Source organism: Chaetodon auriga, chromosome 12 (genome assembly GCF_051107435.1).
Source record: "Chaetodon auriga isolate fChaAug3 chromosome 12, fChaAug3.hap1, whole genome shotgun sequence".
In the NCBI taxonomy this organism is placed as follows: Eukaryota; Metazoa; Chordata; class Actinopteri; order Chaetodontiformes; family Chaetodontidae; genus Chaetodon; species Chaetodon auriga.
Window position 1 is genome coordinate 5,254,169 of NC_135085.1, and position 16,795 is coordinate 5,270,963.

General features: G+C 40.1%; 1 protein-coding gene across 4 annotated transcripts in view; it reads right to left on the bottom strand.

Annotated features, from left to right (window-relative positions):
- Window positions 1-16,795, bottom strand: part of brinp2 (bone morphogenetic protein/retinoic acid inducible neural-specific 2) — a 252,538-nt gene that overhangs the window by 86,380 nt on the left and 149,363 nt on the right. For all 4 annotated transcript variants that reach the window (XM_076744806.1, XM_076744802.1, XM_076744803.1 and 1 more), the window contains one exon: window positions 12,966-13,147. In XM_076744806.1, coding sequence (XP_076600921.1) covers window positions 12,966-13,147 — 182 coding nt within the window. The remainder of the gene's footprint in view (window positions 1-12,965; window positions 13,148-16,795) is intronic.

The window sequence follows — 16,795 nt, forward strand, 5'->3', positions numbered from 1 at the left end:
AGTCAGAAATAAACATGAACAAACTGTCTGAGCCTCGTCTGCTTCGGATTCATGCTTCCCCTATCACATGAGATGTGATGCTAATTAATTGATTAAATGTTATTTTATTCTAGCTAATTGTTGTGGACCTCTGACCTTGAATAAAAATCAGACACAGACCTTTGAATAAAATGTTGAGAAGCCCTGCTCTATAGTAAGTGACTGCTCCCATCACAGGCTTTGTCACTTGAAAGTAAACGCCTGTTGTTTTGGGGCACTTGCCGAAACAACTGACGCTGTCATTCTTCGTGGAAGGACAGTCTTGTTTAACCAGCGTTTACATCTGTTTCATGCTATGCAGTTCACTCTAAGTGGTGAAACAGACCGGAAAAAACGTGTCTTTGCCTGTGTCAGGACACCTCTATGTTTACTATCCTCACATAACATTATGTTTAGTAAAATGTGTATGTGAGTTTTGCATAACAAATATGCAGTACAAGAGACAGCGACATGACATGTTACTCTCTAATTATAGCTCATTTTCACCTTTACCTGATTAAGACAGCAGATTGCGGGGGGGGGGGTTTCTTTCTTTCATCAGGTTGCCCTATTTGTGTGTTGGATGTTTGTGTGTGTGTTGTGTTGCATTTTCATAACTTCCTCACGCAGGCTCTCACACATGCTTACTCTGCCATTTTGTCTTCCTCTATGGAGAACAAAGAAAACTGAGCCCCCTTCCAGTTATATTGTGTCTCAGCAGGAATTAAAAAGAGTATTTTCTTTTGCAAGAGTGACTCTCTGAGCTGAGAGATGTCCCTGAAATCGCTGTTATCAAGGTCAATGCAATATTCATGGTGGTACAAACATCTGACCTGGATATTAGTGCCTCTAAGATACATGTCATGGAAAATATGATACATAAGCAATATCCTACTTGACATGTTGTGTGAGATGCTCTGTAGGGCTGCTTAATGAGGAGGAAATAAAGAACAGACACAATAATGAGAGATCCATACGGGAGAAGAGATTAAAGTCACTTATATAAAGACAGAAAACATGTGTAAGAGACTGAAACATATAAAGATCAAGCATGATACAAAAAGTACATGAGGGATAAAGACAGAGAAAGTACAGAAGAAGCACATTAAGAAAGAATGAGCGAGGATACAACACATAGTTCATCCAGACTGAGTGTTCAAGATAGGACAATTAGAATAAGAAGACGGATACGAGGCCATTCTCCAGCTAAATCACGCAATTTGGCAAATGATGCAGGCTGAATTTGCCGTCCCTAAAATAGCCTTGTTCCTCACATCGTCACACTCAGCATTCAGATAGCATCTGTTATAAAAAAAAAAAAGGAATGGAAGCCAGCCTTCAAGGCGCTACGTACGATACACATCTCAAACATCTCTCAGATATCTTGAAAAACACAAATGTCACTGAGATGTAATTCAAGATTAGCTAAAGATAAAGACGGGAAGCAAAGGGAGATTAGTGAAAGAGGCCGTTTTGACTTGTTTAAGCCGCAGTTGTGGGCACAGATAATATCTGCTTTAATAATGAAAAAGACTCAACTGTTGCATCGTATTCATCTTGTTGTATTGACTACAGTACAAAGTCAGTTCTCTGTTCAACTTCAACTCATTCTAAAAGTGTGTACACACTAAATTAAAGGGAGACATGAGAGGCAGCGTGTGGCTAATAAAGTCAATGCAAGAGGTATCAGCACGAGCTGAAAATGTTTAAACTTGATTGGTAAATTTGCACTTATGTTGAAGCTGTATGACTGCACATCAAATAAATGTACACAGAGGCAAGAAGAAAGCGAGAGCTGCCTGGAAAACAAAATAAAATCCCCGAGTAGATGCACAATTCAAAATTAATTTGAAAATAGTTCCTACATGAAACTGCTCACAGCAAGGTTTGCGGATTATTTTGAGTGGCCCGGTCATGATTTCTGGAAAGAGTCATTGCTGCTGAGCTTTTCAAATGTGAAGTAGCATGGCATCATGGGAGAAGCTGTCTTTAATGTTAAAAAACTGCCATTGCTGATGACAAAGAATAATCATACTCCATCACGATTGAGCAATACAAACAACAGTAAACAATAAGGTGGCTAGCCAGCTCGTTCGCCAGCTTCCATGCTCACACATATCATGCGGTGTTCCCCATGTTTACCTGGGAGTTATAGCAACTAGAGGTGGTAAAGGGGCTATGGTGCCATTGACAGGCGACCAAATGAAACACACCTTTATCGTCAATAATATGACTTCTCTGGGTTTGAACATTATTGGAAACATTTGGCATAATGTAAGTACACAACTCAGCAAAAATATTTTTAGATATTTAAATGCAGAAAAGTTATATTATATTATACCTTTAAAATTTCCAACCAGAAAGCAAATAAATTGCCCTGCTGTCATTAAATTGTTTTAATCCTTGTCCCTAATGAAGCTTGGAATCTAACAACGTATTTATGTTTTGAATGGCAACAAACACAAAGAAATGCTGGCCAAAACAACTTTGCTGTTAGCATTTCCTGTTGGGTGTCTGCAGACAGCAACCAGAGGTGGGGAATCAAGTCACAAGACTTGATGACTGAAAAGGTCTTGACTTCTTTTATGAAAAATCTGCATTTTTCTAGATATTGAGAAGTTATATTTGGTTTTTAATACATGATTGGGTGATTTCGAGTGCAATGCACGCAAGCCCTCCAACCTACCAAGCCGCAGTAGACAAGCAGAGGCTGACACATGAGGCAACAATCATGGAGGGGGCTAGTCCAAAATAATAAAATTTGGATTCAGTGATTATGTTGCAGATGATGGTAGTAAGAAGAGAACAGCTCAAAACTCAGTGACCACCACAACATCCAACTTCATCCGTCACCAAAAAACCCACAGAAAGCTACGTGAATATGTCTTTTTAGCAAACTTACTGGCTGGCTAAATGTTAGCTATGTTAATTTTTAAGGTACATTAGACTTGGCTTTGAAGCAATTATGCATTTTATCGAGAAAACATATCTTTAATGTACAAGACAATCTTGTGACTGTTTTGGGGCCATATAACCAGTCAAACTGTGGAGGCATGTTACTAGCTAACACAGCCGTATGGTTATGACTAAGTGGTTAAAGGTATAACTTTAGTTTTCTTGTGACATGCCAATGGTCCACTTTCTCTGCTGGCTCTTAATAAACCAGTTAGTTGTGTGCCTGCTCTGTTACAATCACTTTGCCGCCAGGATTGTTACATCTGTGAAGAAATCCTTTCCTCTTGAGATCTCATGTCAGCGTATGCTCATAATGGATCATGGAGGACATCTCAGGTCTCTTAAATTGTATCGCCATTACCCTCACTTGAATGTCTTCCTTGTGTCTTAGTCCCTCTCAGTGATGACGCATGGAGAGATGCAGAAAAGCATGTGAGGAGAGAATAGAGGAGGAAATATGCTTTTAGAGAAATGAAATGTCCTTTCCTCTGAAGCGTCACGTAAAATCTACGTCCGGTTCAGATGGAGGCGGCTGCTGATCACAGCTGGATCATCTGTCAGTCAGCTTTAACAGTTGTGGAGATGTTTGATGAATTGGTGTCTCCACATGTGCACTGTTCTCATACTGGTAACAGCACACAGCTATCAGAGCAGCAGTGTTTTCTCTCTGCAGCTCGTTACCTGTTTAACAAACAGCTGCACATGAATAACAACCTGCATTCTGGATTTATACTGTGTCCTGCTCAGAGGCACAGGAACCATTTCTACCGGCAGAATGTGTTTGTATTATTTATTCATGATTTACATCATTTATATTGATATTCTGAGTGTGAATTCATTATTTACTAACACCAGACTTTGAGTGTGGTGTCTTTTGAACTTGAAATCATTTATTAGGATACATATTGCAGGGAAATTGACATTATGTCACCCATATCCCAGATGCTCATTAGCCTCATGTGACTAAATGGAAATGATGATAAATGATATAAGAAGTGTTTCTTCCTGACTGACAGACCCTCCTACCCTCTCTGACTTTAACTGCATCCATAATAAAAGTTAATGGAGGAAATAACAGAACATGAAAACAAAAATCTTTCTCATCAGTGGAGAAAGTTGTTTGTGGTATTTTGTTGTTCTGACCTGCAATTAGCAGTTTTGTAACTCGACGGTGAATCAGAAAACAGATGAAATAGAAAACTTGGGAATGATACAGTTGAGTTTAATCTGTTATTTGTCTCCACTCTGGGATGAAACTCCAGTGATGCTGTGATGCATCACATCAGTCCAATCAGCCGCAGCATCCAATCAGTAACTGATATTTAATAAGGGGGCATGTTGGCTGCTAAAACATTTCTGTGAAAGCTGTTCTTGTGTATCCTCGCTCTTTGTTTCACTTTTTGTTTCAGTTTTGGTTTCTGTGATTTGGTTTTAGAAATACTATAAATAAAAGTAGCAATCCCACACTGTGAAAATACTACAAGTCCTGCCTTCAAACCCTGACTTGAGTAAAATCATTTCATCCGGGCTGAATGGAATGATTGGAAGGGTTATTACAGCCATACGGGATTTTTTTTTTTTTTTTGCCATAGCATTTTAATAATGATTGCTGTCAGAGAATTTTAACAAATATAACAAAAAAATGCTTCTTGAGTACACCACGTACTGTACTTGTACCTGTACTTAGCATGTACCTAAAGTACTGTTACACTGCACCACCCTTAACACGGTTTGTTTTGTTTGTTGCTTTATATGAGAGGTAACTAGCAGTCGTCGACATGATGAATCTTACCCCCAACTCTCTGCAATTCTCTCGTCAGTTTTTGTTGATGTTGAAAATAAAACTCCTCTTTTTTTTCATGACCACTGCCGTTAAGCTTATTTAAATGTGGAAACTGGGAGAGATCAGGAGATTAGAATTTGTTATCACTTGACTTGCGGCTTGCTTGACCGGAGCAATGACTTGACTTGCTTGGTTCTCAGCACAGTAACTTAAGACTTGCCTGAGACATGTGTGACTTCACTCCCACCTCTGGTAGCAACACAATGATGCTGAAGCTTTTGCTCGTGTAACTCCACACACTGTGAGGACCATGAAGCTTGATACTTGTTTTCTAATGTTTCTAAAGTTCAAGCAGACCACAATCGTCTCCATGAAAGACAAGAATATTAATGTTTCACAGGCACTTTTCAAAACCCACAGAGGGCAAAAGTTTAATACTCAAAATATACAGTAGACTTTGGAAGAATCACTTGAATGCAAGAATTTCATGTTTATTTTTCAGTTATTTTTTACTTAATCTCTGCTTCGTAATGTTGATTGTGATTTTTTTTTTGTTTTTACCATCATAGTTAACACTTTATCTCTGATTTCTTTGCTTGGAGAAACTATGAAAGCTTCAGATCTGACAGACTTCCACTGTTACACTGAATACACACTGGGCTTGTTTGTAACTCATGCGAGGAGCTTCAGCGATAGTCCACCTGAGGGCTGCCACCCCCGACTGCCTTTGTTGAAAACTCTCAAGAGCCCTCCACTAAGTGGACTGTTCAACCTGGACCACTTTGTTTTTAACGTTTATTCAACAATGTGCATTATTCAAACATGGCAGAGTACTGTGTGTTTTCTTATGACCCTAAAAGCTTTTTTTTTTTAACTTTCCCATATCAGGTAATGTAATCGTTCACTGTGTCTTTATTGTAAAGGAGTAAAGCAGTGTGTTAATGTTCCTATTGCAGCAGTCATATCACAGTGACTGATCCAGGACAATAATCTAAGCTATTTGCATTCTTATGCAGATGTAACCTCTTTATAGATGCAGAACGTATCAAAACGTTTCAATGTCGTGTCCTCCCTTTAAGTAAAACAGAAATTTTACCAAAAATTGGATTTGAATGGGCTCCTACCTTTTTTCTTTTTTGAGGTCATAGTTAGTGATGGTGCTGCACAAAACTGGAACATATTATATTCAGCGTTTCTATTCTGCCCTGCTCATGTATGTAAATGTGAGAAAAATCCTAAACACATTTCAATATAATTCAGCCCAGTACAAAAGCACCTTGAACTATGACTTCAGAAACAAACATAGCATTGAATTCACACATTCCCAACAATGTGCAATTTATAACTGAGCTGATGAATTAAATTGCAATAGACTGCACAGGTCAACCTAATAAAGTGGCCAACGGGTCTACCTTTCTTACAGTGAACTGATCCTGGAAAGTATTGCATGTTATCTTATTCCTCTGTGCTCTGCTGATGTCTATTAAAAATACTCCTTCATTACCTTAAACAAAGACACATTTTGACTCAGTCCCACATACACCATGCTGCACACAATACTCATGAGCACAAACAGGTATTCATCCACAGCTGTAAATAGTCCCCAAGACATGTATTTCTTCCTGAGCCATGTATGTTAAAGGCCACAGTGCCCAGTTGTTTCGGGGAATTAGTACTCATTTGAAAAAATGGAACTAGGTATTTGAGACCTATTTTTAAGGATATGTGCCATCGGTCAAGGACATGGGCTTGTGACTGAGATCTGATTAAGATGACGGGAGACGGACCATGTTAACTGCTAGATTAACCAGCTATAAGTAGTTTCTTCTGCTATATGACCTGATCAAATATAATTTTGACACCACAAAGGCATTTGGGAAATTAAAGTAACAGCAAGCATGTGAAGATTTGGAGCTAAAATTATAAAGCATCAACGTTATCTTTCTATCACTGTATGTAGTTTATTGGTCAATAAAAACGTTCATTTGTACAAAGTTATTTTTACTTCAGCATTAAAGAGGACTAAAGCATTTGACTGCAGTTTCCCTGCTGATTTTGGCTCTTGACAACTGCAGCGCTGTGGTAAAAATATGTCTTCCTGTGCATCATACAGAGCCATTTCCTCTCATTTCCAAACAGCAGATTTCACACATATGATACAGATGGGCTTTTTTGGTCAAAAGAGAACTGTAGTCTAAACTGGAACTGTAATTGAGGTTCCTCCACTTTATCGCTGGAGATGAAGTATTTCCCTCCCACCTTCTACCCGGCGCTGTGGCGACACAGAGCCCAGAGGCGTACATGGACACAGGTCAAGTGCATCCCACTCAGCATCGCTTCCTCTTGGGTGATGAGTTGATCTGGCAGAACACGGCGCAGCAGGTGGCTTGCATACCAGAAGTCCTCATTTAGCAGAAACATGTAAAAGATGCTCTTCTCCAAGTGGGAGTAGCTGTGTGTTTGTTTGCGTGCACTTGTATGTGCGTGTGTGTATGTGTAGGCGTGTGTACAAAGTCCCTGGGTGGCTGCAATTGCAACAGAACAGGACTGTTTACCTGTCTGTCAGTCATCAAGGACAAAAGCCGCTTTATTCCTGTCGCGATGGATAGGTTCATTTGTGCATTTTTACATTTCAGATGTTTGTATTTGAATGTGATATTATACTATTAATGCTGATGAGAATGAATGCACAAATACATAGCTTGCATAATGTTTAAATCTGTATACACATACGTTGGATTTTTTGTGATAAATGACAAAAATGTGTATTAAAATATAAAGTATTTCTTCATAACATTACAAATTCATGACTTAAATAAGCAGCAATCAAAGCTAAAGTTTGGAAATCGGCATCTTTATTTATCATTTATGAAGAGTCAAAAACTCGGCTGATCTGCTTCATCAGGTGTGTGTGTGTGTGTGTCACCGTGACTGTCATCACATCACATGAGAGAAGAGAGTTTAGCAAAACAGGTGAGGTGTTCACAATTTATTCAATATGCCAACATTAAACCTGCTTAGCTGTGAATGCAGAGTGTGCCATTATATGCCTGAGATAAATGATCAGCTGTTTGGCAAGAACATGAATGTCTGTCTGTCTGTCTGTCTGTCTGTCTGTCTGTCTGTGGGCAGATTTTGTCACTACGATAGCGTCACAATCGTGAAAGATGCTGTCAGTCATATAGTCAGTCATGGTCATATAGCTGAGATCAAAATGAAGGCTGAGTTCAAAGATGTCTGTGGTGTGAGCCGTGAGTACTCATGGAACAATGCGGTAATGACTTCTGAGTGCTCAACATACTGGCAGGCATCATGGCTGGTGTGCGACCAGGTCAGGATGGCCTCTGGTTTTAAGTAGATATTATTATTGTGTCATATAAAGACACATAAATCCTGGACTGGTCAGTGTTTAGTGTCAGTGTATTGGTCTCTGGTTACTACACCAGTGAGCAGCAGACGCTGGATGTTGCAACCAATTGAACATTCCATCTAGCTGTCAATTTAGCTTTTACCAGAAGAGCTATGCTACAGTCTTTCCACGTACCCTGTGGCAGCTGCTTAAGACCCATCAGTACCTCTGGGTCAGAGGCACTGCAGCATGTGACCAGGAGCATGTGGCACATTTTGGAGTTCTGCTACTGACAGTGAAAGGGAGTCATTGGGATGATTTTTCCGAAATATGGGTACATTTTCTGATTCATGACTATGGAAACTGTTGTTGAATGGAGGTTATTTTGGTGTCAAACTAAAACCAAAAATACTCAAACATGCTGAATTCCATACGTTTGCTTGTTAAACAGAAAATGCAGTTTTCTCCACTTCCGTCTTTGTTGGGATAAAACCTTTTCACCTGACAGCAGCAGCATTTGAAATGTAATTTAGGCTGATTTCCTCAGTCTCTAAAGCTCGGCTGTGATAACTCTGTTCCTTTCTTCGTTGGCACATGATACCTCTGGGGCAGCTTTGGTTCCCTGTCTGATGCTATGCTGTTGCATCTAGCGCTCCCCATATTAATGTTACCTTTACTAAAGCTTTATCCATCACAAAACTGCTGGAAATGCATGAGGTAGGTGGATGGGAGGACTTTCTACCCTTTAAAAGAGTTTGGGAGAGTCATTGGTGTGTCCCTCCTGCTGACAGCTGGTGTTACTCAGTCTGCGGCAGAGACAAGGGAAAGTAGAGTGGCTTTTGTGGAAATATCCCATCATGCATTTTTGAGCAATTCTTCCTATTTTATATCCTTTTTTTCTCCAGGGATGGGCTGGCACTAAAAAATGGCCCTGGACTTTTTTTTTTTTTTTTGTAACCATAGACCAGTCCACCACAACTATAATGGTCTGCTCAAGCATTCCACAGAGCGACCAGTCCACCGGGATTTCTCCAGGTACCCTCGATGTCCTGTTTTGACTATGATTTTCTCCACTTTCTGATGGGAACACACAGAAAGGGTGATTTTGCAGAGTAAGACTTCAAAAAAACTTTTTTTTTCCCTTTTTTTTTTTTCTTGTAAACTAGAGTTCACTCAAAGCCTTCAGTTGACTAAATCATCACCATGGCTGGATCAATCTGTTTGGGGTTCTTGGGAAAAGATTTGATCTCGAGTCCCCCCAGTATTATCATTTACCCAACCCATTCTGCCGACAGTCCCAGTACCCAGCCAGTTTTCTATGGTTGGGTGTAATACCCTGGTTGGCTGGTTGGTTGGCTGGTTCGTGAGTGTTCATGACTGATCCCTCTCTAAAAACTGTACAACTTGACCTTAAAATGATCCCAGTCATGATCCATTTTAAGTCCTGTGGTTGAGGAGTTCCACATGTCGATCCACCAGAATAAGAGAAAATAGGATTTAAGAAAGGGCATTTTACAGCCAAAAACCCTGAGAGGTCAAGACGTCATGTAGTGAGATCTTCCTGTGCAAAGTGTCAATTGCACAATTACTGTGTATATCATCTCACTAGGCTTGATTGTTGTTGCTTGTGACCAAGAGGCTACACAATGAATAAGATGTGAAAATGATGGCATAAAACTATTCGTTGCATAAATGGTCTCTAACCAGTCAGGTCAGTGAGAAAGTTTGGTTTTGTAAACTTTCTCACTATTTAAACATGTTTCTCTAATATTAGATGTGGATCTCACATGACACCAAGATATTTTTTATTTTCTGAAATGTGTTCAATACATTGTCCATAATCTTTAACTCCAACTCATTAATTACTAACAGGGGCCGAGCCCTGAAGAGAGAAGAAATCTTGTGCTGCATGTTGGCAGGTAAAATTCACCAAATTGCCAAATAAGTTGAAGTTGGCTGCTTCAGTCGGTTGGTAATCTCACCGTCACCGCAGGTTTTCTCTTCGTGTCAGTGAATTTGAGGACATCTGATTGAACACAGCTCTCTGGTTACAGCATATTGAGCTCATGGTGTGTATCCCTTGATGAGTAACCTGACACCTGACTGAAGAGCACTGTCTAACCATCTGCTAGCATCACTGATGCAGTGGCACCTGTAACTACACTGAACAGTGATGTCACGCTGCAGAGGGGGACCAATTGCAAGAAAGAAGTAAAATCCTCCTCCCGAGTATGATAAAAAGGCTTTAATATTACATGGTTGAACAGATCCTGGACACAGACACTGAAGTAGGAGAAAAGCTACACAACAAATTCAAATTCAAAACGAGTTTCAAAAGAAATCTCACAGACATGATAGCACCTTGGATTTTTCCTTCTTGTTTGCAGCCATCCCGGCTCTTGACTGCATAAGTAACTTTGCGTGTACTCGGTGTGATTTTTTTAAAAAACCCTTTTGCTTTTTGTTTATAAAGCAAAGAGGCTCTCCAGCTTGTTTTTCTCTCCTTCTGTTGAGACACCCTGGAAGTTTAACTACAGAAACAAACTTTTCAGCTGCTGTCAAGTTGCTCTGTAACAAAATGCTGAAACAAGATTTGACACAGGGCCCCTTTACAAGACAAGGCCCTAAGATTACATAATAATTCAGGATCCATCTTAGCTGATATATTACTTCTGAAATGCCAATCCTGCCCAGTTTCATCTCAAACCCTCAAACTCGCTTTATTATGATTATATAATATGCTTTTAATTTAAAATCACATCAATTCAAATTTTATAATAAAACAGCTTTAACCTCAAGGATATCCCTGTTTTCCACTGCTTTAAATATGGCTTTTCATGTCAAATCTGTGCAACTTTTGAATTCTGCTTAAATTCCATCAGTATCACACATAATTATGCATTACTTTGGAAAAGCAGACCACAGAATCTGACAAATTAGAAATATTTTGACTAAAGGCATGGTGTTTAATAGGCATGAGAAGCAGTGTGCAGCTGAATTTCTATAGTGTGTATTTCACAGAATATCTCTGGATGGACAGAAAACAGAATAACTGTTGTTGAAAACAGATCTTAACGGTCAACATTTAATTATCTACAATTGCTGACGTCTTCGCAAAAGATAACAGATTGTTTTAGTGCAGCAGTCACTCATTAGCGTCTCTCCACAGAGACAAGTCTACCAAAATAAGCAAGATTTAATTCATTCAGATTTATGTTGTAGCTGTTCGGACTGAGATGCAGCACTCATACATGGCATACTACAGGAAGAAAGGAAATTCGACTTTAATGTTTTTACTTACATATTAAAGTGCTGCTTTGCAGTGTTGAAGCCTGTCAGTAAATGTATGAAATGTTATCTATTTTACCTCCTCTTTCTTTTCAGATTGAGTACAAGCTGCACTGCAGCAAAGTTTGCCTCATTGCTTTCTTCTCTTACATCCCCTGTAGCTAATATGTTGTGAAAATGTGCAAGATTTTTTTTTTTTTTTTCAGTCATTAAAATCCAATTTCATGTTCTCATTCGAATTAGACTTTTCTCTTTAGGTGAAAGAAGGCCTTTGTGTTCGCTCTTTCTCATATATAACCATCAAGGCTCTGTGGGAAAATACTTCTTTGAATAATCAGGCGCTTCAGTGTCCCTTTTAAAGTGACTCCTGGCAACAAAAAAGGTCAGTCGCACCTCTGCGTACCACGACTGCGCCAAATGCCACGTTTTCAGCAAAAGCGCTAGGAAATGAGCCACCTTATCCAAGGTACACGCGAAGTTGACACTTAGCAATTACTCATTTCAGTCTGATTTGCTATTTAAGTTGAAGCATGAAAGCACAGTCCACCCACCCACACACCTGCTGTCATCGAATGAAAGTCAACAGATCTGTTCCGATGTGGAAAATGTATGGCCTGGTTATGCTTTGCTTCCAGTTACCAAGAGGAAAAAAAAGAAAAAAGGATTTATACAAGGTAAAACCAGGCGGAGGAGGTAATAGGATTTATTTTCCTGTTTTCTTTCAGTGGATTTTCAACAAAACTGTTTCTCTTTACAATTAATGATGAAAAGAGTTAGTAAAAGCCTGACGGGGGATTTGGGGTAAATGACGATTCACCGTGTCAAGGCAAGTTGAGTGTTGAGCATGCAGGTCCATAAAATGAGCCAAACTGGCTTACGTGTTATAAAAAAGGTGTAAAACCACTTCAAACTGTACAGTCGGAGCCACTTTGTGTTGTAATCAAACAGTTTTTTGCCCAAATGATGATAATTGCCAGGTGTTTTAACCCTCATATGATACAAGTGCGCATACACCTACAGGAGAGCACACACAAGTGTGTAACCCAGTCCAGATGGCATACAGTAGAGTACAGTATGCATAAATAAGCTTCTCCCACTGGGACCTTAAAGAAACTTGACATTTGCCATGCTTTAGTGCCTCTGTGGGCTGCGGTGCATACACTGTGGTTTTAATCCAGCCTGCCATTTTTAAAAAATGTCCTTGCGAGCTCCCACTCGTCTCTCCCGCATCCTTTGAGGAATGATGCACCTTGAAAATAATCTTTAGAAAAGATTGTGTGCATACCTTGAGAGCAAGCAGAACTATTTGTTATAGGTGCAGCATGGAGTAATATATCCCAGAGGGACAGTTTTATAGGAGCATTAATGTTTGTGTGTCTGCCCTGATGGGTGGTTGTTTGTGGACCTGGAGAACTACAAACTCAAGTCTACATAGCAAATAAAGAGTGCATTTGCATTAGTGCTATATATTGAGAAAGACATTTTCCGGCACTGCTTCAAAGTGAAGAATATGCATGTGGATATGTACTGTAAGCAGGCTATAGTCACTTAATGCATGCACGGGTACAGTACCTTGATAGCGGAGGTGGCGATCTGGAGGTGGTGCAGTCGCCTTAGGGTGCTCTCTCGATCTGTGAAGTAGGAAGCAGCCAGCTGATGGAGCAGCTCCAGAGACACCACTGAGCTGTTGCTGTTACCCTCCGACTTCTTGTTCAGCTTCTGCTTGTCCAGGAAAATGGTCAAAGATTCCTCTCCTGTGGATAAATAATCAGTAAATGAATCTAGTCAGTTTTAAGTCACCTTATTGTACTGCCTTGAAGAAAATAAACTAAAAACTATGAATGTCTTTTGGAATATTGTTGTATAAAGCATGAAATTCTCTCTGTAATGCGAAGGGAACATTTCTGGCGGGCTATTTATTTTGTAACATTCCACCATACCAGAGCAAGGCTGATGTTATCCTTGGAATAACTCGAGTGATATTCTGCTTCTAAATTTGACATTTCTTTGGCAGGGCTTCACTGTCTCGCTGTGGTTTTGTGGTTTGTCTGCTGTGATGCAGATAATGTATTTGCTTTCGCTTCGCTGCCTTTCATCGGACAATTATAGAACGATTAGCACTAGTCATACCAAAAATAGGCTGTATTGGTCACATAGTATTTAACATGCATCTGTCTCCCTGTTTCCCTCCTCTTTTTATATATATATTTTTATATATACACTGATCAGTTACAAACATGAAGTTTCTCATGAAACAATATATTTTATTATATATATACGTAAAGTTCGTCTAAAATGCCGATCCAAAGGATCCCCAAAGTAAGCTGACAGCTGTTCTTGAACCATTTGAAGGACATGCATGGCTTTGGTCTCTTCTGAAATGTATCACGCTGGAGTTTTATCCCCAAGAGCCAGAATCACTGTAAGTGCTACTGGCATTGAGTCATAGAAGTTTGAACACACTGAAGTTTTGTTTTTTCAGAGGACTGTATCTGGGACTTATTAAAAACAATGGGACCGCAGCATGAAGCTATAGCCTAGTCCTCATTTAAAAGGGCAATGAGAAGCATCTTTTAAAATCAATTATATATGATCGAGTGATTGCAAGTGTTCCTGATCAATATCACTCACTCCTGAACTAACTAAATGCTTGTAAGCCACACGCTGAAAAATCAGGCGTGGAATGGGTTCAACAGTGTTGCTCTAGGTTCCTATAGGCGTTCTTGCTATTAGGTTTTGCTAAAGAGCCATTTTCTTCTTCTTCTTCTTCTTCTTCTTCTTCTTCTTCATTTCCTGCTGCTTCAACCTGTCCATATTCCTGGCAATAGAAACACATGAGCTCTCTCACACGGCCTCACCCTGTAGCACACATAGTCAAGATAAACTCTCACTGGAAGTTCTCCTTCAAAAGTACTGAGGTCCTTCTCCCCTTCTTAGAATCTTGTCAATCTTCTTATTTCACATTATGGAAATATTGTCACTATATCCATTTCATTTCAACAATGCTGTTGGATGGAATTCAGGGATAGATTGATATATTTTTTTAAATGTACATTTTGTGGGAGGCTGATGCACCTGTTACATTGTTATCCTCATCAAAGATTCACATTATTTCTTCAATGTGATTTTCTTGCTAAACCAATTCATGCATGCAACGTCTTTCTGTGTGACTTATCCAACAATCCAACCACTGCTGGATGACAGATGGATTTTTAAACTTTATTTTGCTCATGTGGCAGCGGAGAGGCTGTCTAATCCAGTCCATACATCAGTGCCACAAGATCAACACAGACAAATTACAGTCAAAACTTAAAGTTGCAGTAGGTAATTTGTATAAATGTAATTTTTTGTCATACTTGCTCTGACTGTCCCTACGCCCAGACAGCAGTACATGAAACATGTCATCTGTGAAAAAAAAAAACCGGCTCCATTGGTCCCTCCTACTGCTCCTACGGTGATTTGCAAGAATCCACCGCGCCCGGCACAAAACAACCAATCAGAGCCAGATGAGCGTCTGAGGGAGTGTCTGACATCTGTCAATCACTACTCACACACGCTGCGAACCGCCCCCTCCCTCCGCTCATGCTACCGGCTGCCGCTCAGTCAAACAGCTCTGTGAGCGGCGTCAGGAGGCCAGTGAAAGCTATGGCGGAGCAACAGCCACCCACAAAGGAGAAACTGTCCATACCACCACTGACAACAACAGCATATACGGCTAAGACAACAAATAACCAGAAAGCTAATATGGTGATTGTTACAGTAACACTCTGCAGCACGAACAGTATGTTAGTGACTATGATGTAGCGGCTGGGCAGAGTTAGCTTGTTTCTGATGCTAAGGCTAACGTTACTGGTTGTCACAACAGCCGCACAGACGGTGCAGGGAGGAGGGGCTTGGAGGCAGGGCATGAGTGCAGCGGAGAGGGAGGGGGAGTGATGTGGAACTTGTGTTGGTTCAAAGTTTCAGGCTAAGTCTGCTCTCTTCTCCATCTTACCTACTGCAGCTTAAACTCAATATGCGCAATAACTTTCCACACATAGCACTCCACACTGCAGTGGATGGACTAATTGTTAATGAGCTTACTTTTTTCTTTTTACTTCAACATTAATTTCAGAGGGTGGAGGAGTGGGTAATTGTAGATGGGCCAGAGTCTATTCTAAGCACAATCCCACAGTGTAATTCAATGTGTTTTATAGAGGCAAAAAATACTGATTTGCCACTCTACCTCACTCTACCTGTCAGTGATGACTGACAATAAGTGTCTGAAATCTGAAATCTGAAGTGACCAATGGGAAAACAAATATTAGAAATATGCTTCTTTGCTTAGCTTCCCCAGTCCTCACTCATTACTGACTGACTGACTTAACATTTTTCAGGTGGATATATGTCATTTTTACAGTCATTAAGAATTTATTTACTTCAACCTAACTAACATTTGTGGAAAAAAAAATATACATCACAGCTCATGTAACCACGGCTGGCGAGACAGCCATAAAAAACAAGATAGAAAGAGATGAAAACAGTGGTACAACAAAGGGAAAAATACAGATGGGGATGTGTGCATTCACTCAGCCACAGTCTAATCAGTATGCAGACTGGCTCAGCCCATTTAGCTGAGGCTGTTAATTACATATAGAGTCGAACTATCAGTCTGCCACTGAATTCATCTCTGCTCTGTCTCCCACGCTGATGCTCCAGTGCATACATCCAGTGATAAGAGGCACCAAAGTTAGATGTCTGTGGATGCAAACCTAACACATCACTAAAATAGCGGAGAGATTGTTAGGAGGGTGTGTGTGTGTGTGTGTTTGTCTCCTGGGTGAACAGTGTGTGAATGGGTGGTAGCCAACGTGGCCTGCTTTAGAAGATGCATGGGTAACGTCGGTTTCAAACGATAGTGTTTCGTCATCATTTAAAGTCCATTATATCTCTTATAAGTGAGTAAGTATCCCCTACTATTTTATACGTTCACTGTATATTATGGGGTTTGACTGATCTGAGGACCCTGGCTTCGTAAATCTCCCCCTGACTCTGATGAAATGGATGCTGGAATGTTTATACTCACTATCAATTTTCTACAAGTCGCTTCATAAAAAACTGCCAAGTGTAAAAATGTACTCATATATCTGGGCTGCTACTGCATGTGATAACCAGGATCAGCAGTGTATCAATATCACGAGGTCGTCGCTGCGAACGCAACACAGGTCTCAGTCTCGTTTTGTGAGGAGCCCACGATCGATACGGCTGTTTTGTGAGTTCCTTCTCTCTTCAGAGATCAGCGGGTAAAAAGAAAACCAATAGAAAGAGACATAATGCTGAAACGGGTCAATGTAATCCCTATTCTGCTTTGTAATGCTCTTGCAGCTGTGTGCAATGTTCATCAGAGGGATGGATGAGTGGAA